Genomic DNA, 27,623 nt, shown 5'->3' on the forward strand with positions numbered 1-27,623 from the left:
GAGTCTTCTCCCAGAATGATTTTTTTTAAACTAGGTAAAAGAAGTCATTCTTTGTCTCATTTTTTATTTAGCCTTAATCACTGAAAGGATGTTGCCTCAGTCAAATGGAGTCCTGGGTAAGACCTTAACTTAAAGGTCAAGTTCTTCCATCCCACTGCACCACTGCATCCAGAACCATGTCCACTCATCCTAATATATATATATATATATATATATATATATATATATATATATATATATATATATATGTATATATATGTATATGTATATGTATATATATATATTATATATATGTAATATATATTTTACATATAATATATATTACGTATATATAATTTATCTTGCCACTGGACTGAGAAAACTCTGAAGAGAGTAAGGATGGTAATTTCATACAGCCCTGCCTCCCTTCAGTCCAATTCACTTTCAAGTCATGGCATCACCTTCCTGATTACATGGCCCTCTTCTAGAACAAAGAACAAATAATAGTCTCTATTACTATCATAGATATTGCCATCATATACTGCTTCTGAAAACACTATTACTGACAGCAATGGCATGTTAGTTTGAAAAATCATCCTTCTGAAATTCACAGTTATTCTCTGGTCTTTGGGTGAGTGGGTGAAATCCACTTCCCTCTCCACCCTACCTCCTAAATCTTGCTGGTCTCTAAGTGACCATTTCCTCTAGATGTTCTGGAAACGTAAATGTCTGTCTACTTAAATTTCTTTTTCTGATATGTGTATATATATATATATATATAAATTCAGAAATGTGTCTAGTTCTAGTTCTTTTTACCCTCTATAGCAACATCTGATTTCATCCAGTAGTTTGAATCATTATTCAATCCTCTTAAACTCCTAAAAGACTTGTTTGCATAGAATAGATTGCTCACTGTCTTGGGGAGGGAAGGAAAGGATAGAATTTGGAACTCAATTTTTTTTTGTAAACTTTAAAATTGCTTTTAATAGAGGGATTTTTTGTCAAAGACTTGTTTGTACCTACTTTCCAACTTTGTTAATTGATTCATTATTAGAGAGAAGTTGGGAAAAGAGGAGGGAGAGAAGAAAATAGGAAAGAAAGGAAACTAGAAAGGGAAAAAAGGGGGGGAATAGGAAGGAGAGGAAAAAAAACCCTAGAAAAGGAGGAAGCATAAGTACATGTAACCAAGGTCAGAATTTAGATCTAAAAGAAGCTTTCATGACATTCTACTCTTACCTTTTCATTTTACAGATGAGAAAACTGAGAACTTAAATGATGAAGATGGTTGTCCAAGGGCACAAGGAGTAAATTAGCTTAGTAATAGAAGCGGGACTGGGAAGGAAACATTGATCCCTCTTCTTGAAATGGGGAATGAGCATGCACAATGGAGGATAAAGAGTGCTCATTTTGAAGTTAAAGTCATGAATTGGAATTCTAACTTCTATTTATTGTTTTGAGCAAGGGACTTAATCAGTTACCCATAAAGATCTCTTCCAGAACAGGATGTATGATAAAAACATACATGCCCCTTCCCAATTCACTTTCATTTCCATGTGGATTCCATGAAATCAGTACTTCAGGACAAAACTTTTTACTGTTGAAAAGATGCATACAATTGATTTAACATCTTTAGAAGTAGCAGGGAAGAAGAAGCAGCATAAATTTTTTTGTTAGAATATCTTCAGACCACAAAAATTGTTGAGAAAACTGCAAAATAGTATGGCAAAAACTAGTCAGAGACCCACATCTCACACACTATATCAAAATAAGGTCAAAATGGGTATAGGATTGAGACATAAAGAGCAACACCATAGATAAAATAATAGACCAAGAAATATTACATCTATCAGATCTATGGAAAGGAGATAAATTTATGACCAAACAAGAATTAGAGCACATTATAAACTGCAAAATGAATGCTCTGACTATATTAAATTAAAGTTTTTGCACTAATAAAAATCAATGCTACCAAAATTAGAATCAAAGCAGAAACGATCTTCACAACTAGAAGTTCTGATAAAGGTCTCATTTCTAAAATTTATAAGGTTACAAGTCATTCCCCAACTAATAAATGATCTAATAATATGAACAGTTTTCGAATGAAGAAATTAAAGCTATATAATCATTTAAAAATTCTCCAAATCATTATTGATTAGAGAAATGCAAATTAAAACAACAATGAGGTATCATCTCACACTATCAGACTGATCATTTTCCCTTTTTCTCATTTTGACCAATATTTGTGGGAGGATTGGAACATTGATGCATTGTTGGTAGAGTTGTGAATGAATTCACCCTTTCTGGAGAGCGATATGGAACTATGCCCAAAGAGCAATAAAACTGTCCATATCCTTTACACAGCAATTCCAGTTCAAAGGTCTATATCCAGAAGAAATTATAAAAAATGGGAAAATCCTACATGTTCCAAAATATTCATAGCAGCTCTTTTTGTAGTTGCTAAGAATTGGAAATTGAGGGGTTACCCATCAATTGGGGAATGACTAAACAAGTTATGGTACATGAATACCATAGAATACTATTGTTCTCTAAGAAACCATAAATAGTTGGACTCTAGTGAAGCATAGATTGACTTATCTGATGGTGAGTAAAAGGAGTAGAACCAAGAGAACAATGTACACATCAACAACAACATTGTGAGATGAATAACCTTGATGGAAGCAGCTCCTATCAGAATTTCAGAGTTAGGACAACTATATTATTCTAGCTTTGCACAATGTTATCCCCATCCAGAGGAAGAAAAACAAAATAAAACAAAAAAGAAAAACCCAACCCTTCAGAATCTGATGAATACTTTATCAAAATTATCTCTTATGTATCTCTTTCCCTTAATCCTGATTCCCCATTCTGAAATAAATAATCTGTAAACATCTTTATCAAAAATATGTGCTTTCAATGCTAATGTGACTTTGCCTCTGAGGGGAAAGGGTGGGAAGGGAGGATGGGAAGTAATTTTGTAACTTAAAAATATATATGTACATATGGATGAAAATAAATAACAATTAAAATAATTTTAGAAGAATATCTTCAGACCAAATTATTTCTAATTGTCTATCTCCACTGACATGTGAATATAAATTGATGTTGAAATAAATATATGAATGGGGACAGTTACTTAACAATTTTTTTTTAGTGACCCAGGAAACATTTTAGGAAGAAATATTTGGAATGGTTTCCTATTTTGATTAATGCAGGAAGTTTACTTGCCTGACAGTTTTCTATATTAATTAAATAACATCTGGACCATAAAAACAAAAACAACAAAAAAATTCACAATATTATAATAAGCTAAATGTAGATACCAGTTTAGGTATCAAACATATCCTTTTAAAAATCGTACATCACATTGGAGTTTTTAGACTTCACTTTTTATTTGTTCATAGAATTTGAATTATGTTATTATTTGGATATTTCATCAAAATTATTTTTCTGACTTCCTTGGGAAGAAAGAGAGGTAGGTTTTTAATTTAGGTTTAGAAAGGTTTTTTTTATTCTATTTGTTTTTCAGTTCTGTTCTCTCTTTTCCTCTTCCCTCCACTATCCATTGAGAAGGTAGGAAAACAAAACCCATTACTACTATGTATTGTCATACAAGACAAAATTCTGCATTTACCATATCCAAAAGAGAGAAAGAAAAGAAAATATGCTTCACATTCTTAAGTCCATATTTTTTAAGTTTTATTTTCAATCGATGGAATGAATGCTTTTTTTAATTCCATCATTTGAAAGAAACTTCCATCAATTGAAAATAAAAAATAAGTTCTCTCTTTGGAGATTGATGGCATCTTTTATCATAATATCTTTGAAAATGTAACGAGTCACTGAGTTGATTAAGTCTTCAAAGTTGATTATCTTTGTAATATTTTGTTAGTATATTAATTGTCCTCCTGTTTGTACTTATGTTATTCTCCATAAGTTCCTGCAAGTTTTTCCTGAACCATCCCTTTCATCATTTCTTACAGCACAATAGTATTCCATGATATTCATCTACCATAATTTGTTTAGTCATTTCTTGATTTAAGGCATCAGTTTCCAGTTCTTTACCACCACAAAATGAGTTGTTTGAAATATATATATGCATTTGGTATTTTTTCTCATTTTTTGAAATCTTTGGACTTAGCCCTAGTAGTAGTATTATTGCAGGGTCAATGAATATAGACAATTTAATCACAGAAATGGCATAGTTTCAAATTGCTTTCTGCAGTAATTCACTAGTGGGTTAGTTTTTTCTCATTAGTGTTCTTATTTTTCCATTTCCCCCCTCCAACATTTGTTGTTTTTTTTTTTTTGTCATCAGGTCCAATCTGATGGACCATGAAATGGTATTTCATATTTGTTTTAATTTTCATTTCTCTCATTATTGATGAATTAGAGCAGTTTTTAGTCCTTATGGTATTTTAGTATTTAGTATTATTATTTGGTATTAGCTTTGATTTCATTTTCTGAAAATTTTAATTCATACCCTTTGACCATTTATCAAAGGAAAAATTCTTATTTATGACTTAGTTCCTTACATATTTAAGAAATGAAATCCTTTTTCTGAGAAAGTTGCTATACATAATTTCCCCTCAGTTATCTGCCTTTTAATTTTACCTGATTTAGTTTTTGTTTGTACAAAAAGAAGTTAAATATGTTGTAATCAAAATTATCCATTTTATTTCCTATAAACATTTCTATTGCATGGACAAGAACTTTTCCCCTAAACATAGATTTGACAGGTAACTTCTTCCTTGCCCCACTGATTTGCTTATATCAATCTTTGTGTCAAAATCATGTATTCATTTTGAACTTATCTTGGTATATAATATGAGACATTGTTCTATGCCTAATATCTGCCATAAGTTTCCGAACTATTTTCTCAACAGTTTCTTCGCCCAATAGCTGGAATGTTTGAATTTATCAAACAGTTGTCTGCTTTGCTTACTTGCTTCTCAATATTATGTATCTATCTCTTCCACTGATCAATTGGTCAATTTCTTACCAATACTTAATTGTTTTGATTGCAGAGATCTGATATTCCTAGGTTCCTTTTCTTTCCTTTCTTTGATTCTCTTGATCTTGACATTTTCTTCCTTCAAAATGAGTTTTGATATTTTTTTTCTGGCTTTATAAAATAAATTTTCATTAGTTTGATTAGTTTGTTGTAGATGGCTCAGAAGGAATGGGACAGACCCAAACCTGTAATTTATTACTGTGAGCAAGGAACTCCCGGTGTGGAAGCTTCCTTCACTAATATAGACTAGAGACCCCTTTGTAACTTGGAGAATTGTATAGGGGCCTTATGGAAGTCAGTGATTTACTCGCGTCACACATAACTAGTATATGAGGAAGTCTTGAGACCAAATCTCATTGACTCCCAGTCTGACCCCTTCCTCTCTGTCTCTCTCTTTCATGCTGCTTCTCTTATAGTGTCTTGTCCATGATTAAAAATATAACATTTTATTTCCTTTGCATATGAACTTTTATCTGAAAAGGTTATTCTGGTCAACATGTGAAACCTGAAATTCTATTCTTTTTTTTACCTTTATGTTACACGATTTGTGCCAGGAGATTAAAATCATTTCTCACTGTTGCCATGGCAAAAGTGTTTACATGGAAATTCTCAGCAATCAAATTTCTTAGTCAGTGCCCCCTGGAAAGTGATTGGCATGGGTTCTTGGCAAACAGAAAAAAAATATTGATGTGGTTAATTTTGATTGTAGGTAGGTGGGTGTTTGAGGTTCTTTGAAATATGATCACTTTCTGTTTACTTAAAAAATTATCTTTTCCATGGTTCCTTTAGAAAGGTCTTTTTAAATGTCTTTTATTTAGACTGTGGAACTGAATTGATGTGTGTGTGTGTGTGTGTGTGTTTGATTTTGTGTGTTGTATATGTACACACTCTGACACACATTTTTGGGGGGAGAGCAGTCTTTGATTGCATCTGTATAAGAGATACCTGATATGGAAGTTGTTTTTATTGATAGAGATTTTTAACTGACCCTGTTAAAGAGGCCCTAAACACTGAGATTCACTCTGTTTACACAGCAAGGCTCTCTCATCTTTTCTCAAGCCAGCTTTCTATTCTCTATTGTATGTTGCCTCTCATATACATTTTCAATGATATATATATAGATAGATAGATATAGATATAGATTTGTATCATTTTTTAAGCCTAAAAACTAAATAAAAATGACCTTTAAGTTTCATATGTTCCTTCTTCTTTGGTCTTATGTAGTATATTTAGGAAAATGTATGCATTCATTATAATTGCTTAGTTCCCAGTTAGGAAAATTGTTAATATTTAAACCAAGGTTGAGTTCTTTGCTTAATTGTACATTTTCTTTTTTAGTTTCCAGTAAAATTTATTTAGAACAAATAAGGCTAGTGCTGAGTAAAAAAAAAAAAAACAATCCAAATATCAAGGAATCATCATAGATTTCTAAGACCTCCTCTGCTTGATATACATACAGAAAAGGAATGTGGGCCCATTATGAACAATCAGATATGATAGTAGCTCTTTCAAGAAAGACCTTAGATTGTTCACCACACATTTCTATCACTTCATAATTAACATCTGGCCTTTATATGGCTGAACCAGAGAGAGTTCCTTTCAGGTTGATTATATTATATTGTCCGTGGATAGATAGACTCCAGGAAGGGAAGCTGGGGTAAGAGTTGACTTTTTCTTAGAACTTCCTTCCTCTGAAATGCTTATAGAGCCAATGACACTCCTGGATTTTTCTCTTCTTTGAATGAATTGAGACCTTGGCCATCCATATCTGGCCACTGGACCCAAATGACTTTGAAAGAGAAAATGAGGCTAGTGACTTTGCACAGATCCCACTCAAATCCAATCCATATGGTGCATATAATGACATCATCTCCCTGATGTCAATGTCTTCTTCAAGAACAAAGGATAACTGGCTACTACAGTGGTATGATAGAAAACCACATATTCCAAACTCTGGAAAAGCTCTTCATTCTAACTAATACTATCCTTATATACAAGCTCAAAAGTGTGTGTAACAAAATGTGTCTCATTTAATAAGGAGTTATTTAATTTCATCCAATAGCTTTCACATAATTTTCCACATAGACTAAGAATTTTTGATTGATTGGTCACTCAGCTAAGGCATCAGATCTAAAATGGGGTAGAGCAATTTTCAATCTTGCCTTTAAATACATTATATTTCTACAGTATTTTTTAGCTTTACAAAGTATTTTCATCACCATACCCCTGTGGGGTAAGTAGGTAGTGTGTGTGTGTGTGTGTGTGTGTGTGTGTGTGTGTGTGTATATATATATATATATATATATCATCTGAACTGATGTGAGAAGCTGGGAGTCTTGTAAACAAACGAGGAAAAGAATCCAGATTTATTGAAAACTTTTATTGCTATTTCTCTGTTAAGTGAACAAGTCTTGAGCTGTCAAGAAAATATGAGATATTTTTATCCATTGACATTTTTAATTAATCTCATTTCAGGGGAAGCCAGTGGGAACACCAGATGCTGGGGCTTATTTCCGCGTACTTTCAGAGCATGGAGTGGCGGCCTTGTTTACAGCACCAACTGCAATTAGAGCCATCCGTCAACAGGACCCTGGGGCAGCCCTGGGGAAGCAGTACTCTTTGACAAGGTGAACTGAGGATACTGGGACAAGTCCCATTCAAAACCTAGATATGAATTAGGAAAAGGGTTATGCTCTGGGGAGCTTGAGTACCTCTAAGGGTGGAGCTTAAATCCTCTGAATGTTCTTAGCATTGACTCTCTAGAAGATAGCTTTCAAACAGAAAAACATAGTATAGCTATCAAACTCTTTTCCAGCATTTTCTCTTCATATATTTTTCCTTCATATGATACCATTTCAATACGGGTGGAGTTCAAACAGTCTGAATGTTCTTATAATTAACGATCCAGGAGATAGCTTTAAAATAGAACATAAGTATGGATATCAAACCATTTTATATGGTTTTTCCCTTCATGTGTTTTCTATTCATATAATATTTCAATAAGAGTTGAAAGTTAGTGGGAGTTGGGGAAGGTTTTCTCTTTCACAGAAAAGAAATATTCTAATAATAGTATTCATTATACTGACTGGGTCTGGACTGGGATTGACTTCATGGGTTGGAGGAGAGAGAGCCAAACCTATAATCTCTTCATAAAATCAGATTTTAATAATTGTATAGGATCTCAGATCACCTGGTCCAAGCCATATATATAAAAGGAATTCCCATTTTACCTTAACCAAGTAGTCATCTGGGTCCTGCTCAAAATCTTCCAAGGAGTAGAGAGCCAATGCTTCTTGAAGAGGTCCATTCCATTTTGAGACTACACTGCTTGTGAGGCAATTTGCTTCCATATAATTTCCATCTTTTGATGCTGGTGTCAAAGAAAACAAGTCTTGGCATTCTTCTATGTGACAGCCCTTCAAATACTCAATAACCCCTTCCTAAGTCTCATCTCCTCCAGGATAAACTTGCCCCATTTCTTTGATCAGTCCTTAATGACAAGACCTCATAATCTGTCATCATCCTAATCATATTTTTTAAAATCATTTCCTCCTTATCAATATTCTTAAGCTTTGAGAACATCTCTTAAATCCCGAAATGAAACAGAATCTCTGAATCTGACCTTCCACTAATATAAATCAGTAATAGGGATGAAAGAAGGAAGGAAGGAAAGAAGAAAGAAGGAAAAAAGAAAGTAGAAAGGAAAGGAAGAATAAAGAAGGAAGGAAGGAAATACATATATACATGCATACATACATATATACAAGCAAATATAAATAAACATTTTTAAATACCTACAACAAGCTAACTACTGTGCTAAACACTTTACAACTAACTCATTTTGATGCTCACAATTTCCCTGGGAGATAGGTGCTACTATTAACCTAATTGTATAATTGAGAAGGTGCAGATAGGTTGCAAAGTGGATAGAGCCCTGGGCCTAGAATCAAGAAGACTTTTCATTGTGAATACAAATCTGATCTTAGACACATACTAGCAGTGTGACCCTGAGCAAGTAATTTTCGCTCTGTTTACCTCAATTTCCTCATCTGTAAAATGAAGGAAATGACAAACTGTTCCAATATCTCTGCCAAGAAAACCTTAAATGAGTTCACAAAGAACTGGACAACTGAAACAGCTCAATAATGAAAAAATTATAAGTTGCAAAGAAGGTCCCAATCTGCATTGTAAAGGGAATCTCCTCATCTGGAAGTTTCTTAGAGTGATAAAATTACAAGTCTATTCCTTATCCTTATTTCTTGAAAAACACAAGGAAAATGATACAATGAAAATTGGAAAACAATAATGAACATCTATTTACATAATTTAAATTATATATTTATATAAATGAATATTTATTTATATACAAACCCTTTGTAGTTTGCCAAGTCTTATAGAATCTGAGAGTTGCCTAGGGCCATGAGGGGTTCAATAGCTTTTCCAGAGTGTGATAGCAAGTGCTTATCAGAGAGAGATGTTGATGAATGGAGAAGAGAGTGGCCTTGATGATTTTTCACAGGTCTGTCTCCTTTAAATTCAAATCCCTTTGTGGTCAAAGATATCACCCTCTTCATGTCATTGGTCTTCTTTGAGAATGAAGGACTACAACCATGACCACAAAAATCTTGGCTTAGAGATTCTATCCACTGAACTGCCCAGCTTCTCATTCAAAGAGAGGTCTCTATTCTTTGTGCTTATATGTACATATGCACATCCGTATATAAAAATATTTGTGTGCAGATGTATGAAATATATACCTTTTGTACATTTTGAAATCTAGAAGTTAATTTGTATAAGATGTTTATTATTTGATTTACTATATTTAGATAAATTACTGAAAACCACTATTTGAATTATAGTAAAAGAATAGCCTTCCCTTCAAAGCAGGATTAGATTGCCTTTTGTTTTCTAACAATTTTCCCTGCATAGATTGATTATTTTTCTGCTGTTTTAAAGACTGATTTCCTTATCTATTTCAGCTTTATAATATGTACATTAAAGAGTAATTATAGCTGTTTATATCTTCAAAGCACTTTCCAAGCTTCAACCCTCAATAGTGCCTCTTTGAAGTGGGTTACTAATATCAGAAAATGAGACATAAAGAATTCAATAACTGTCTCATATCAAAAAAAAAAAGATACTCCCTGAATAAAATGATCTTTTAAGTTGAAGACCAAAGGATTAGAATATTTGGTAGTTATATCCTAAAGAAGTGACATTGAAATAAAGCTTTGAGGGGATAATATGGGATATTTAGGTGGCTGTGATATCATCAGGGCACACACAACAGCTTTGGGGAATATTAATTTCACATGGAGGGGGAGAAATCTATTAAAATTCAGAGAAGAATCATGAAATTAGATTTAGATCACAAAGGGATAAGTGATTTTTCTAAAGATCACATAGCATATAGTTGAGCAAAGATTTGAATCCACTTCTTTCTATTCCAGATCTAATGTGCTTTTCACTGAACCAAACTGACACTCATGCACAGTTTTTAAATATTAACACTATTTTTGGGTTACTTTAATGTCTTTCAAATTTCCCTCCCATTAATGTCACTATTTATCCTTATTCATTTTAGCCCAAAGCTTGATTTTCTCAGTGAATTTTGAATTTACCCTTAAATTCACACTAAGAATAGTAGAATAGATTACCATAGGTGTCTAGAGAAGTAAAGTGATCCCATCAGATAAATAGTGTTATTTTCCTCTATGTTGATTTATATTTATTCATAGTATTTATAAATCAACACCCCTTCAAGGGTATTCTTTGGAAAAGTAATATCTATGTCAACCACATGCTTGATACTCCAGCATTTCCTAAATGAACACTATGTTAATATTATTTTGTTGCTGTTTTTCAGTCACGTTCAACTATTTGGAATCCAATTTTTTTGTATTTCCTTGGCAGAGATAGTGGAGTGGTTTTCCATTTCCTTCTTCAGCTCATTTTAAAGATGGGGAAATTGAGTCAAAACAGGGTTAAGTGACTTGCCCATAATGACATGGCTGGTAAGTACATGAGGCTGGTTTTAGTTTTCTTAGTTCCCATATATTCTATACACCATGCCGCCTACCTGCACCCTTAATATTAATTATAGATATTGAATTATGTAACTGCATTTAATTTAGGGAGTCACAAAGGTGGAATGAATCTCAAATCATTATCTTTGCTGATCTCTACCTGCTTCCATGTCTGAGAAAATTTTACCTAAAAATTTTGATTTCATTTTTAATAATCTTCATGGATAGAGATTAAAAACAACTTCATAAGCTAAGATGATTTTTAAAAAATAATCTTAGAGCTAATTAAATGGCATAGTAAATAAGGCACAAGTCCTGGAGTCAGCAGGACTTCAGTTTAAATATTGTCTCATTGTGTGACCCTGGACAAGTCACATAACCCCAATTACCTTAAAAAATCAGAATCTTGACTTCTGGCCAAGATGGCAGAGAAGAGCCAGGCCCTGTCCTAAGGTTTCCTGATCTTCCCTCATATATAATATGAAACAAACCTCTTAACAGAAATTTGATTGGCAAAACCCAGAAAAAGAAGCTAGGAGAAAACAACTATATTAAGGTTTGTCTCTGAGGATTGTGAGTGAGGCAGGGCAGAGAGCCACTGGGGGTGGGGTGAGACTGAGACTAACCAAAAATCAGCTGTGGTGGCTTTGACTATGGGATCTGTGGTCTGAGGTCACAGAGTCTTGGGCCTTGGGATTGGAAGTTGAGGGAATCTGAACAGGGCTGGAGGGCAAGTTCTAGCACAGATTGTTACAAAGCATGGCTGGACATTGATCCACTGGGCTTGGGTGGCCTGGAGGACCATGCTCCGTACTTTCATTTCAGTGGAGTCCTCTTCCCAGAATAGCCACATTAACAGCCCACCCACCCCCCAGGCTCAGAGGCAGCAGAGCTCCCTCAGCTGTGAATAGGGTAAGTAATTACCTCACCTCAGCCCACATTGTTCAAGGATAAAAGTATCCAACAGTTTCACCCAAACCCTCCAGGCCAAGGGAGAGGGCCTCAAACCAAGGTCACAGACACTCTGGAGAAAGCAACCAGAACCCCCTACTGGTCAGCTCACTTGGAATTATAAACCCATTGAGCAAAGTCTCTAGGGATCTCAACACCAAACCTCTGTGAAGCAGCCCCTCTCTCAACACAAGATCTCAGGGAAATGACAAAAGGTCAGTGGAAAGGGGATCCATGGAAAACTACTTAGAAGGTAAAGACCCTAACTCAGAGAGATCTAGAACTGAGGAGAATATGATTTGGTCTTCAGCCCAGAAAGACTTCCTTGAAGAAATCATGAAGGAGTTTAAAAATCAATTGCAAAATTTGGAAAAAGATACCCAAGAGAAAATTAATACCTTGCAAACAAGAAAACAAATCACTGGAAAATACAGTTGGACAAATGCACAAAGAAAATAGTTCCCTCAAAACCTCAGTTGGTCAAATGCAAAAAGAAAATAATTCTCTCAAAAACCACAATTGGACAAATGGAAAACTTCAAAAATAGAATTGACCAATTGCAAAAGGAATTCCAAAAGGTAAATGAAGAAAATTTTCTAAAATAAAAAGAATGGAGTCTGTGGAAATTAATGACTTCATAAGACAACAACAATAAGTTTAAAAAAATGAAAAAAATTGAAAAATAGAAGAAAATGTGAAATACCTCATAGGCAAAACCACTGACATTGAGAATAGAACCAGGAGAGACAACTTAAGAATCACTAGGGTCCCTGAAAAATATTGAAGGTAAAAACAATCCTGGGCTTAATATTACAGGATTTAGTGATGAAAAATTACCTTGACATCATGGAACCAGAGCGCAAAATAGTTATTGAAAGAATGCATCAGGGCGGCTAGGTGGCATAGTGGATAAAGCACCAGCCTTGGAGTCAGGAGTACCTGGGTTCAAATCCGGTCTCAGACACTTAATAATTACCTAGCTGTGTGGCCTTGGGCAAGCCACTTCACCCCATTTGCCTTGCAAAAGAAAAAAAACCCTAAAAAAATTTTAAAAAATTTTAAAAAAAGAATGCATCAATCCCCTCTGGAAAGAGATCCCAAAATGAAAACACCAAAGAATATCATAGCCAAATTTCAGAACTATCAGATAAAAGAGAAAATCCTGCAAGCAGCCAGAAAGAAGCAATTTTAAACACCAAGGAGCTACAGTAAGGATTACAGAATACCTGGCTGCATCAACATTAAGGGGTCGAAGGGCTTGGAATGATATATCCTAAAGAGCAAGGAAGCTTGGAATGCAGCCAAGAATTCACTATCTGGCAAAACCAAACCTTCTCTTCCAGGGGAAAAGATGGACATTTAGTGAAATAGGAGATGTCCAACTTTTCCTGATTAAAAGATCAGAGTTAAATAGAAAATTTGGATTTCAAACAGGAGACTCAAGAGTTAGGTTTTTGAATCTTCCTGGTTTAGATATCAGCCCAATATTGGTGTGATAGAAAGAATTAGGTAGAATTCCATCTTCATCTATTTTTCCAAAGAGTTTATATGGAAATGGTACCAATTATTCCTTAAATGTTTGATAGAATTTACTTGTGAATTGATCAGGCCCTGGAGATTAAAAGTTTAAAAAAGGGGGGGGGTAAAGAAAAAAAACTGCTATCCAGTAAGATGAAACTGGCTATATCCTCACCTGGGAGAAAGACTCTCATAACTCTCAAGAATTATAACTCTATTAGAGAGAATATATATAGCCAGAAATAATAGAGACTCATGATTTATCCGTGACTCTGACAGAATGATTTACAAACAATATCTCCTTTAAAAGGGGAAGAGTAAAGAGACAGGAGGATGGAGGAGATTGAATGAGGTAAATCTCATTTCATAAAGAGGTACAAGAGACCTATTACAATAGAGGGGGGGAATGGATGAGGTGAGAACTGCCTGAATCTTGCTCTCATCAGATTTGACTTAAAGCTAACATAGACACACTCAGTTAAGTTGAGAAGCTTATCTTACCTTTAAAGGATTAAAAGGGGAAAAGGGGAGGGGGGGAAGAAAAGAGGAAGTAACAGAAGGAAGGGAAGGAAGAAGGGGCAAAGGGAAAGGGGAAAGAAAGGGGGCAGGATATAAGGGGGTAAATGCAGTGAAGGTGGTGGTATTCAAAAACAAAATACAGGGGAATATGGATAAAGTGGAAAAAGGAAAATATAAACAAAGGGAAGGTAGCATTGAGGACAATAAAGAGTTAGTAATTATAACTTTGAATGTGAATGGGATGAACTCTCCCATAAAATGTAAGTGAATAGCAAAGCAGATTAAAAATAAGAATCCTACAGTATGCAGCTTATAAGAAATTTATTGGAAGCAGAGAGATACATATAGGGTAAAGGTAAAAGGTTGGGGGAAAATATATTTTGCTTCAGCTAAAGTAAAAAAAAAGCAGGGGGAGCAATCCTTATTTCAGACAAAACAGCTGCAAAAAATAGATCTCATTAAAAGAGATAAGAAGGAAACTATGTCCTCCTAAAAGGTACCATAGCCAATGAAACAATTTCAATACTAAATATGTATGCACCAAGTGGAATAGCATCTAAATTCTTAGAGAAGTTGAATGAGTTACAGGAAGACATAGACAGCAAACTCTACTGGTGGGAGACCTCAACCTCCCTCTCTCATATTTAGAAAAATCTAACCATAAAATAAACAAGAAGGAAGTTAAGAAGGTAAATAGATTATTAGAAAATCCAGGCAAGAAAGACCTTTGGAGAAAATTTAAGGGGGATGGAAAGGAATATAATTTTTTTTTATGCAGTACATGGCACTTACACAAAAACTGACTATGTATTAGGGAAATAAACCAAAAAATCAAATGCAGAAAGGCAGAAATAGTGAATACACCCTTCTCAGATCATAATACAGTAAAAATCACATGCAATAATGTGCCAGGAACTAATTGGAAACTAAATAAACTCATCTTAAAGATTGAATGGATCAAACAACAAATTATAGAGAAAACTAGATTATATCCTAGATAATGACAATAATATCCTAGATTTAATGACAATAATGAAACATCATACCAAAACTTATGGGATACAGCCAAAGCAGTTGTCAGGGGGATATATTATATCTTTAAATGCTTGTATAAATAAATTAGAGAAAGAGGAAATCAACAAACTAAACAAGCAACTAAAAAATGAGAGAGAACAAATTAAAATCCAGTTTAATACAGAATTAGAAATTCTAAAAATTAAAGAAGAAATTAGTAAAATGAAAGCAATAAAACTGTTGAACTAATAAAACCAAGAGTTGGTTTTATTAAAAAAAATAAATGTGTTAAACCATTGGATAATTTGATTTAAAAAATAAAGAGGAAAACAAAATTGCTAGTATCATAAAAGAAAAAGATGAACTCACCACCAATGAGGAAGAAATTAAAATAATAATTCAGAATTATTTTGATCAACTGTATGCCAATAAATGTGATAATCTAAGTGAAATGAATGAATATTTACAAAAATATAAGTTTCCCAGGCTAAATGAAGAGGAATTAAATACCTAAATAACACTAACTCAGAAAAAAATTTAATAAACTATTATTGAACTCCCTAAGAAAAAATCTCCAGGGCCAGATCGATTCACAAGTGAATTCTATCAAACATTTAAGGAACAATTGGTACCATTTCCATATAAACTCTTTGGAAAAATAGGTGAAGATGGAACTCTGCCTAATTCTTTGTATGACACCAATATGGTGCTGATATCTAAACCAAGAAGAGTCAAAACCTAAAGACTTATCTCTCTGATGAATATAGATGCAAAAATTTTAAATAAAATCTTAGCAAAATGATTACAGCAAGTTATCACTAGGATAATACACTATGACCAAGTAGGATTTATACCAGGAACAAAGGATTGGTTCAATATTAGGGAAACTGTTAGTATAATTAATTATATCAATAGGAAACCTATCAGAAATCATATCAACAGATGCTGAAAAAGCCTTTGACAAAATACAGCACCCATTCCTACTAAAAACATTAGAGAGTGTAGGAATAAATGGATTGTTCCTTAGAATAATAAGCAGTATCTATCTGAAACCATCAACCAGCATTATATGCAATGGGGATAGGCTAGAGGTATTTCCAATAAGAACAGGGGTGAAACAAGGATGTCCATTATCACCACTTCTATTCAATATTGTATTAGAAATGTTAGCTTCAGCAATAAGAGAAGAAGAACTTGAAGGAATTGGAATTGGAAAGGAAGAGACAAAACTCTCACTCTTTGCAGATGACATGATAGTATACTTAGAGAATCCCAAGAAATCATCCATAAAACTACTGGAAACAATTAGCAACTTAGTAAAGTCACAGTTTATTAAATAAATCCTCAACATTTCTATATATGACTAGCAAGATATAGCAGAAAGAGCTGGAAAGAGAAATCCCATTCAGAGTAACTTCAGATAATATAAAATACCTGGGAGTCTACCTGGCAAGGCAGACTCAGAACCTTTATGAAAACAATTACAAAACACTTCTCACACAAATAAAATCAGATTTAGATAAGTGGGCAAATATCAACTGCTCATGGCTAGGCGGAGCTCATATAATAAAAATGACAATTCTACCTAAATTAAACTATTTATTTAGTGCCCTACCAATCAAAATCACAAAAATTACTTTAATGAGTTAGAAAAAATTGTAAGTAAATGCATATGGATAAATAAAAAGTCAAGAATTTCCAGGGATTTAATGAAATAAAGTGCAAAAGAAGGTGGCTTAGCCCTATCAGATCTAAAATTATATTATAAAGCATCAGTCATGAAAACTGTCTGGTATTGGCTAAGAAACAGAGTGGTAGATAGTGGAATAGACCAGGTTTAAAAGACACAGCAGGAAATGATTATAGTAATCTGCTGTTTGATAAACCCAAAGATTTCAGCTTTGTGGATAAAAACTCTCTCTTCAATAAAAACTGTTGGGAAAATTGGAAGTTAGTAGGGCAGAAACTTGGATTATACCAACACCTCACAGCCTATACCAAGATAAGATCAAAATGAATATAGGATTTAGATATAAAGGATTTAGATATAAAAGACAATAGTATAAGTAAACTAGGAGCTCAAGGAATAGTTTACCTATCAGATCTATCTTATGACCAAGGAAGAGATATAGAACATCATTAAAAACAAACTAGATAATTTTGATTACATTAAATTAAAAAACTTTTGCACAAAACCACTGTAACCAAGACCAAAACAATGTAGTAAATTGGGAAACAATTTTTACAGCTAGTATTTCTGACAAAGGACTTATTTCTAAAATATATAGAGAACTGAGTCAAATTTATAAAAAAAAGTTATTCCCCAATTGACAAATGGTCAAAGGATATGCAGAAGCAACTTACAGACGAGGAAATCAAGGCAATCCATAGTCCTATGAAAAATTGCTCTGAATAATTACTGATTAGAGAAATGCAAATTAAACCATCTCTGTAGTACCATCTCATGCCTCTCAGGCTGGCCAATATGACCAGAAAGGACAATGATCAATGCTGAAAGGGATGTGGAAAATCTGGGAAACTAATCCATTGTTGGTTGATCTGTGAACTCATCCAATCTTTCTGGAGAGCAAGCTGGAATTATTTCCAGAGGGCAATAAAAATGTGCATATCCTTTGATCCAGCAATATCACTACTGGGTATATACCCTGAAGAGATCATCAAAAAGTATGAAAACATCACTTATATAAAAATATTCATGGCAGCCCTGTTTGTGGTGGAAAAGAATTGAAAATTGAGTGAATGTCCATCAGGGGAATGGCTAAACAAATTGTGGTATATGTATATTATGGAACACTATTATTCTATTAGAAACTAGGGATTTTCATGGACTGATACTGAATGAGATGAGAAGAACATTGTACACCATAACAGAAACATGGGGTCGATGATCAATCTTAATGGATTTTCTCATTCCATCAGGGACAATTTTGGAGTATCTGTGATAGAGAATACCATCTGTATCCCGAGAATTGTGGAGTTTGAATAAATACCAAAGACTATTACCTTTAATTTTAAAAAGAAAATGTTATCTTATGCAATTTTCTATCTTATATTTTATTTTTTCTTTAAGGATATGATATCTCTCTCAACACATTGAACTTAGATTAATGTATAGCATGGAAACAATCTAAAGACCAATAGACTGCCTTCTGTGGGGGTGGGGTGGGGAGGGAAGCAAGATTAGGGAAAAAAATTATAAAATCCAAAAATAAATTAATTTTAAGAAAATTATAATCTTTTATGTATTTACAGGTCAAAGTATGTCAAAGAAGTTAGCAAACCATCTTAATTAGATAGGGATTTAATTCCTCTTTCTGATCCATACTAGCTATGGTACCTTAAGCAAGCCACTTAAATTCTCAATGTCTCTTGGCAGCAATCCAAAATTGCAAAATGGAAAGCAGCATTGATTCAAATAAAATTGTTTTCTTACCTGAAGTTTTCCTATGTTATTGAGAACATATTATTAATGTCCTAGATTTCCTGCCACCTTTAGTCCCTCTCTACATGCACCACCCTCTCTCCAATAACCCAATATTAATAACAAACTTACGTATTATTTTTCTTCTTTATAGCCTACACTTCTTTGACTTCCATATCTAATTTTATCTATGATGAGTAAACTTCTTTATCTTAAAAATTGTTCTTCCATACTAAGTTTTTCATTTTGAATTATTGATACAAAATCTCTCCCCCACCACCAACTCATTCTGTAATATAATTAACTTGATGCCTGACTGATTTTTACCGGTCAGTTACCTTGCTAATTTGTCATTTTTCCATTATACATTACTATGTCATTTAGATTGTTTGCCAACTGGCTTCTAATTCTGTAATTTGGATTAGACACAACCATTACTGGTACATTGGCTTAAAAAAAAAGAGGACTCTTGTCTCTATTTTCTCTCAGAACACATTTTGGAAACAATTTTCTTAAAGAAAAGAATAAAACATGTAAACACCCTTAAGTTTAATGTTCTCTTTAAATGAGGATTATTAAAACCTCAGTATTGGTTGAGCCACAAAGTTTTTCAGTATCAAGAAACCTGATGAAAATATACTGAAATGTAAATTTTCAAAATAAATTTTAAGGTTGCTTGAAAGCTGGAAGTTAACCATAAATGCAAATTTGGTTTTAAATGGTTGATTTTGGTTTTTATATGACTTAATGATTTTGTTTTATTTTATTTTTTGTTTCTTCTCAGTTTTTCTCCTTTGACATGATTTTTATGAATCTCATTATCCCAATCAAATGTTAAGTATTTTCTTGGCTTGTTTTCTTTTTTAGGGAGTGTGTATGTGTGTGTGTGTGTGGGGGGGTTGAGATTGCCATGGGAGTCATAAGGGATAGATAATAATAACAAAAAGAAATTTTGAGAGAAAAATGCTATGAAAAAGAAGAAAAATTGGCAACCTCAGATCAAAAGGGGTGTATGTGTATACCCACATATATGTGTGTGTTTGAAGAGTCTTTGGAAGTCATCTAGTTGAACTCATCTAGTTACTGTACATTTATTTGAAAGTCCTTTATTTCATGGCAACCTGTTCAGTGACTTATATTCCTACATAAAATCTTCAATTTTATGACTGTAATTATAAGTTTCTCCCTCTCCCTCACAAAAAAATGAAAACATCACTCATTTTTACCAAAAAAAAATGGATAGTCTACTGAGCTTATATAGACTGAGGACTTCATACATGAAATTGTTTCTCCAGCAATACAATTCCCTGTCCATTAATGCCATTCTTACTAGCTGATTCATGGTCTCCCATAAGTTAATCACAGGGAGTTGATGTAATATAATGGGAGCCTTCCTTGTTTTCTTCAGACATCTTGATGATACTATTAAAGTTCACACACCTTGCCATATACCTTTTACTTATGTCACATTGCTAACCCCTGGGGACATCCTTTGGTTCCTCAAAGTGCTATTTTCCTATGTTTCTTGTTCTCCTTTGATGTCTGATTGATAGGGGTTAGGTAATGTGTCTGCTTCTGATTTCATTAATATAGAGAACTCTCTCTACCTTTGCTAGTTAGCACCTTCTCTGCAATTTATCATGTTTAATATTAACCTCAGGAATATTATAACAAAATTCCTAAATTCCCAGGTCAAGGAGAAAATATTGTAAAAAACCAGAAACTCAAGAATTATGGAGCCAAAGCTAGTAAACAAAAATTTTAGCTGCTTGAAGGGCTTGAAATATGATATTTCAGAGAGCAAAAGAATCATCTACCCAGCAAAACTGAGTGTAATCCTTCAGGGGAAAATGGACATTCAGTGAAATAGAGGATGATGGAAAACAAGAATTGAATAGAAAATTTGATTTTCCAGATATAAAACTCAAGAGAAACTTAAAAAGGTAAGAAAAAGTAAAGGAAATCATAAAGGACTTAATAGAGTTAAACCATTTATGTTCCTACATGGGAAGATGATAATAATAACTAACTCATTAGAACTTTCTCATCAGGGTAGTAAAAAAGTTTAGTTAGAAGTTTTATGTAGTCAGAGGGCATAGTTATGAGAAGAATATGAAGGTATATCTAAAAAATATTACTGGATGAGGAAGTGGAATGAGAGAAAGTGAAATGGAGGGATAAAATGGGATAAATTATCTCACATAAAAGATACCAAAATAAATCTTTTACAGTGGAGGGGAAGATGAGGGAGATAGAGGAGTGAGTGAACCTTACTCTCATCAGAATTGGCTCAAAAGGGAAATAATATACACACTCAATTAGGTTTAGTAATCTATCTTACCTTACAGAAAAGTAGGACAGGAAGGGGATAAGAAAAAGAAGTGAGAGAAAAAAAGATAAAATAGGTTAAGGGAGGGGTTAGTCAGAAGCAAAACACTTTTGAGGCAGAATAGGGGAAAACAGCAAGAGTAGAATAAATGGGTTTATAATGTAGTGAAATAAAATCAGCGATAGTAATTGAGAAAAAAATGTGAAGCAAATTTCTCTGATGACTTCATTTCTCAAGCATATAGAGAACTGGGTCAAATTTGTTAAATAAGAACCATTCCTCAATTGATAAATGATCAAAAGATATGAACAGTTTTCAGGTGAAGTAATCAAAACTAGTCAGATGAAAAAATGCTCTAGCTCATTATTGATTGGAAAAATGCAAATGAAAACTTTTCTGAGGTACTATCTTATACCTATTAGACTAGGAAATTGCAAATTTTGGAGATGTGGGTAAAATGAGATATTAATGCACTCTTTGTGGAGATAGGAACTGATTCAGCCATTCTGTAGAACAGAGGAACTAGGCCCAAAGGGCATAATCATGACTATCCTTTGAATTAGCAATACCATTATTAGATCTGTTTCCCAAAAGACTTAAAAAACAAAAATATTAAACGCAGCTCTTTCTTGTGACAAAGATTTGGAAATTGAAGGGATGTGCAAATTGGAAAAATGGCAGAACAAATTGTGGTATGTGATTTATGATGGAATATTTTTCTGCTGTAAGAAATGACATTCAGGATGCTCTCAGAAAAACCTGGAAAGACTTATATGAGCTTATGCAAAGTGAAATGTACTGTGTACAAAGTAACAGCAGTATTGAAAGATGATCAATTGTAAATGACTTAGCAATACAGTGATTCAAGACAGCTTAGGACTTTGAAGCATACTCGTATTTGAATGCATATTTAAGCCTAATTTTTGCATTCTTTAATTTTCTTGATATTTTCTTTTGGTATATGTTTTCTTTAACAGCATGACTAATTTGGAAATGTTTTGCATGATACACATTACAAGCTACATCATTTTCCTTGCCTTTTCAATGAGGGGGTGTGAGAATGAAAAAGGGAGAGATTTGAGGAATCAAAGTTTTAAAATGAATATTAAAATTTGCTTCTGTATAATGGGGAAAAATAAAATACTAAATATGTTTTTAACTGTGTTAATATAAGTCACAAAGGAATATGTCAGAGGTCAAAGTTAAACCTGGATGTTTCTGGCTTCCAGATCTGGTCACTAGGGACTATCTTACACTGCCTCTGAGTAATATTCATTTTAAATTCTTCAGATGATTTAATGTTTTTTTTTTTTTTACTTCTGGTCATACAACAGAACTGGTAGAGTATTAGCATTTCTACAAAAGTGGACTTTTTTCCTTAGAGAAGCTTTAAAATTATTAAAGAGCATTGCCATTCCCAAAAGACAATTCAGTCTTCTCTCCTCCTCTTGATTAATTCTAGCTTTAGATACTTGTCCATTTTGTATGTTCAAATCATATACTGTAAGACCATTGCTATTTTGAGATGGTTGTCCATTTTAACTACATACTATGATCTGGACAGAAGAAATTTTTTTCTTTTCTCCACTCCATCTCACCCCAATATGAATGGTTAAGTCAAACCCTTGTATCTACTACATTATTTCTTTCAGAAGGTTCTATGGTCTTCCAGGGTTGAATTTCTTTGATAGTGATGGTTCAGGGAGGTTGCCGGAACCTCGGCAGCTCAGAGTTTGATCAATTCATTCAAAAAAGATAGAGAAGCAGTAGAGAGTAAAACCACAATCGAGCTTTGTGAGAGATTCAATTGAGCAAAACCATCCTGAGGGCATTTATAGATAAAATAGAAGGAAGATGGCCAAATGAAGAAAAATAGAAAAGATTTTCAGAGATATTTATGATCATCATTAAAGACTGGAGATTTTGCATGCTTGGATCATCACCTCGGAATTCTGGGGTGTGAGCACTGGTTTTGGAGCCAGAGAATGGTATCTAATGCTTACACAATCCCAATACCTTTGGAAAAACCATCTTTTTAAACTTCATCCATAGAATGGGAATGGACTAGATGACTTTTGAGGTCTCCTTCAGCTCTAAAGTTATGATCCTATGTATTTATAAGGGAGGTAGAAATCGCAAGAGGTAGCTACCATGGTACAATGAATAGATACCAGACCTGGAGTCTGAAACACTCATCTTTGGTAGTTCAAATCTGGCCTCAGACACTTAAGTCACTTTAATCCTGTTTACCTAGTTTCCTCATATCTAAAATGAAATGGAGAAGAAAATATCAACACTCTACTGTCTTTGGCAAGAAAATCTTAAATGAGGTCATAAATAGATAGAACTGAAATGATGAAACAACAACCACAGAAATTACACCTAAGAAAACAAAGATAGGAAAAGCTCTAAATGAGACCAAGCAGTCAGAGACACAATCTCTCCTGGAAGTGACTCAGAAGGAATTAAATCTTCCATAATTCACAAAATATCTGAAAGTAGGGGAAAAATAGAAAATATCTGAGAAAGATCCTAGAGCTTATCAATAATGGAGAAAAGGTGACTGATAGCAACACCAATAGCTATCAACCTATAAAAACCCACTTTTCCATCTACATACAATTTTTATGAGAATTATATGTAAACACATAGAAGGCATTCTTGAGGGTTTTAGTAGAATACAAATAAGCTTTAGGAGACTGTATTCTATCTCCTAGTAGATATAAAGGTAATTTTGTCCAATAGTTCTCTGTTCATAAATGTCACTCAAGGAAAGACTTAAGACAGAGAAGCACATTCCTTGTCAAAAGGATTCACATGTGCCCAGAGAAGATTCAGGGCAGAGTTCAAATTGAAACAATATTCCCTTTAGATATTTTCCAAGTGTTGAATATGATAGCAAATGTGTTGCATTTATGTGTTATTTATCTACCTTGAATTCTTGAAGCAAATAATTTCAAAGATGACCAGTTGTTAAAACTATTGTCAACAGACCAGTTTTAAATTATTGAATGCCAAGGATCTAAGGCATATTGGTACTTAATGTTTGCTAAACTGAATTGTTAAAAATGTTAAGGTTGACAAGTCAGAAATAGAGAGTTCCTCTAACATATTATACTTTTAGGTGGCTAGCAAAATTCATTTTAGATGTCAAGCTCTGAGGCCCTATTTGAGACTTCTGCATTCAAATAACTTTAAAAAAATCAAAAGAACCTATTTTCTGAAGGAAGGTTCCTTCCTACCTTAACTACAGAACTGTGGCCACAACTCTATTACTTTGCAGGATATTGAGGTCATTTAGCTTATATAAATATGGATGAGCTAGGATCTGGGACTATTTTAAGACCTTTCTTTTTAAAGGAGAATTGAAATTCGAGAAAGAGTGCATTAGTGGAACCCAATTTGCGAAAGAGAGAAAAATCTTCAGGTAGGGTGATTGTATTTAATAGTTGAAAATAACATCTGGACTTTGCTAAGTGGTTTTCACTTAAAAATATTTGTTGATTCTTCATGCGAACTTCTCAATAAAGGCTGTAGGGATTTGTATGGATGAATTAACTGCAATGTGGAGATAAGAAAATAAGACTGATTATGAAGCACTGATAGGAATCCTATTAGAAAAATGTCTGACTTTGGAATAAAGAAAGGCAAAATTTTAGATAATTTATTCTTAATCAGACTAATGCTAAGTACGAACTACTTACTGGTATTGTGCACTGTCATATTTCAGATATTGAAGTGCTTTAAGAGGGAATATATATATATATATATAGCATTAAATATGATATATGATATGGAAATATATATATACATATATATATATATATATGTATACACACACACACACACACACACACACACACATATTTTGGTCCCAATCTGTGACACCAATTATTTAGGCAACCCTCTTTGTGCCAACTGCTTCAACCTTTTCAGACTGACAACTTATCTTTAACTTTCTAGGTTTAATCTGTAATGGTAGAAGTCATATCCACAATTAGGAATTGCTATATAAATTCAATTAATTCAATAACCATTTATCAAGCACCAACTAAGTTCCATTCATGGAATGTACTAAGTTCTGGAGATACAACCAAGATAAAAAGAAAGGCATCTTGACCTCAAGGAGCTTACAATCCATGGGGGGGGGGGGGAGAACATACAAAAGGAAGGTAGAACATAGTGGGGTTTAAGGGGCATCATGGGGCTGAAACTAAGCAGTGTTTTAGGAAAGTGGAGAGTGATATGAAAATCCAAGCCCTGCTTTCTATAACAGAAAATGTTGGGAGTTTGTTTTTCCATCTTCCTGCCTGATAATTAGAGAGGAGAGAAACTAAATGAGTTGGGAAGCTGTTGCCAGTCCAAGGTGGAGTTGGCAACATGATGAGTTGAAACTAAGCAGAACTGCTGATGAAAAGTGGAGTTCAATCCCTGTCCTGATTTTTTTTTATTACTATTATCAGAAAAATCATCTATTGAGAGACGGTCAGTCTCAGCATTAGGTTGGCCTAGGTTCAGATCATGTCTCTGATACTTTTTTAATACTCTGGAAAAGTCTCTTAATTTCTAAATAATGTAAGCTGTTCTTATAGGTTTTATAAATAGAACAGGTGTTGAATTGGGAGTTTCCTTAATCACATCTTCCTATGAAATAACAGGTCTTCACTTCCCAAACTTACCATGCCAGATTATTGTTATTACCTTAATAATGGGTCTGGAGTGAGCAGAGGTGACGGGGAATAAATATTACTGTCATTTAATATCAATCTGTCTTATGAATTTTTGCTTATTGACTAAAAACATTGAATGATACATTTCTTTAAAAAAATATTCCTATCTTTAGCCTTAATAATTCCTCATCTTGAATTATTCAGTTCTGTCCATTTCCTCATTTCTTCTTACTAATCAATGCTAAATCATTCATTATTCTTTTCTAGTTTCTTTTGGCTTAATTTTCAGATGCACTTGATGGCCATATGGAACTTATTTTTTATGAAAATTGCAAAATAATGTCTTAGGTTACACATTCTATGGAAGGTATAATTTAAACTGCCATGGAGGATGGTGGGACTTTGATAGATATAAGTATGGGGCAAGAATTAGCATGGAAGAAATAGCATGAGAAGAGACAGGAAAGCTCCCCCTCCCCCTCCCCAGTGGCAGGTAGTTTCTAGCATAAAGTAATGGTTCCCATTAATGTAAGACTTGACAGTTATTTTTAATCCAATTCATCAAGAGTATTTTGCTTTCCTATATGCTAAGGCACAAGTACAGAAGATGAAAAGACTGAGAAGAAAGAAGTTCCTGTCCTCGAAGAATTTATTGTTTGTCTTTCATTTTCAAAGTGGCCCATGATATGGATTTAAGTGAGCCTGGGCCGGACAAAGTCACCACCCTCAGTCTTTCCTCTGGAGTCATTGGAGTCCAATGGCAAGATAGAGATCAAGACAACTGGTTATGGCCCTAATGCAATGGGGAGATCTTGGCTTTTTTTGAAGCTAAGTTCTTTCCCAGGTCTGAGTTTCTTGGAGGCAAAGCCAGTTCAGTGATTAAGGGGTAGGTAAGAAATGAAGCAAAGAATGGTCTCTTTTACTTGTCAAAAAAAAAATATCTCAGAGAGGAAGACCCTTAGGGTTTCTGATCAAAACAGAAACAGTTGCTATTTACTCTCTCTCTGAACCATCATGACCCAAACAGTGTCCAAGTTAGACTTGGACTGTGATCAATTTTTGGCCAATCATAAGAGTCAGAGGGAGAGGAGGAAAGGAGAAAAGGAGGAAAAGAAGGAAAGGAATGAGGGAAGGAAAGAGAAAAGGGACTTTACGTTCTGATAGAAGGTGGCTGGTGATATACAAAATGCTGTAAGCATTTTATTAAGCTCCTTTCATTGAAATGTTCACTAACTACTCTGTATATTTATTTATTCATTACATGTGTAGTAAATATATATAAATGTGTGTATATAATCTAAAGATATATATTATACATACATACATACTCACATATATACTTGTTTTCTCCATTAATGTATGTGAGTAAAGATTGTTTCAGTCCTTGCATTTGATATCTCCAGCACCTAGCAGTATTCCTCACTTAGTGGGCCTAATAAAACTTTTCTGATTTATAGATTAATAAAATGACCTTTCACAATCATGAAACTACTAAGTCCCCTAGCTGTTTCTTGGACCTATTTTTCCTAATTCCAAATCTAATCTATATCAAAATACTTACGTAATATCTTAGTGAGGAAGCGTAGAAAAAAAATAGGTTGAGTCATATACTCTCCCAAGTTCTTGGTTTGCCTCTTCAAGGAGTGCATTTAGCTGTAACTCTGGTCTTCTGGTTTCCTATCTCTTAGTACAGTGCTTGGCTTGTAACAAGTGCTGTATGATTGTTGACTTCACTTGAATTTTTCCACGATCATCAATATTGACATGGATCAGTTCTTCTAATAAAATATTAACTCATTGATCACTAAACAATAATGTCACCTCTGGAGTGAAATCCATGTCAACAGCATTTCTTAATTGGCTTCTGTATTCAAGGCACTTGGCTGAAAAAAGGCAAAAACAGTTCCTGTACTCATGGAGCACCCAGTTTAATGGAGGAGGCAGCATAAAAATAATTATATACAATATATTTTGAATATATATATATATATATATATATGAGCAATGAAGATGTTTAAAATGAGATTTAAAATATTTTTTAAAAAATTTTAAGGTGTAGTCTAGTTTCAGGTTCAACCAAATGAGAAATTCACAAAAGACTTGACTCCGGCCCAGAATTATTTAGGAGCAAAAAAAGTTTATTTACATATTTCTGTGATTAGCA

General features: G+C 33.7%; 1 protein-coding gene across 5 annotated transcripts in view; it reads left to right on the top strand.

Moving 5' to 3' along the window:
• Positions 1 to 27,623, top strand: part of ACSS3 (acyl-CoA synthetase short chain family member 3) — a 276,057-nt gene that overhangs the window by 142,553 nt on the left and 105,881 nt on the right. For all 5 annotated transcript variants that reach the window (XM_074226517.1, XM_074226518.1, XM_074226521.1 and 2 more), the window contains one exon: positions 7,466 to 7,617. In XM_074226517.1, coding sequence (XP_074082618.1) covers positions 7,466 to 7,617 — 152 coding nt within the window. The remainder of the gene's footprint in view (positions 1 to 7,465; positions 7,618 to 27,623) is intronic.

The sequence above is a fragment of the Macrotis lagotis genome, chromosome 2, assembly GCF_037893015.1.
Source record: "Macrotis lagotis isolate mMagLag1 chromosome 2, bilby.v1.9.chrom.fasta, whole genome shotgun sequence".
Taxonomy (NCBI): Eukaryota; Metazoa; Chordata; class Mammalia; order Peramelemorphia; family Peramelidae; genus Macrotis; species Macrotis lagotis.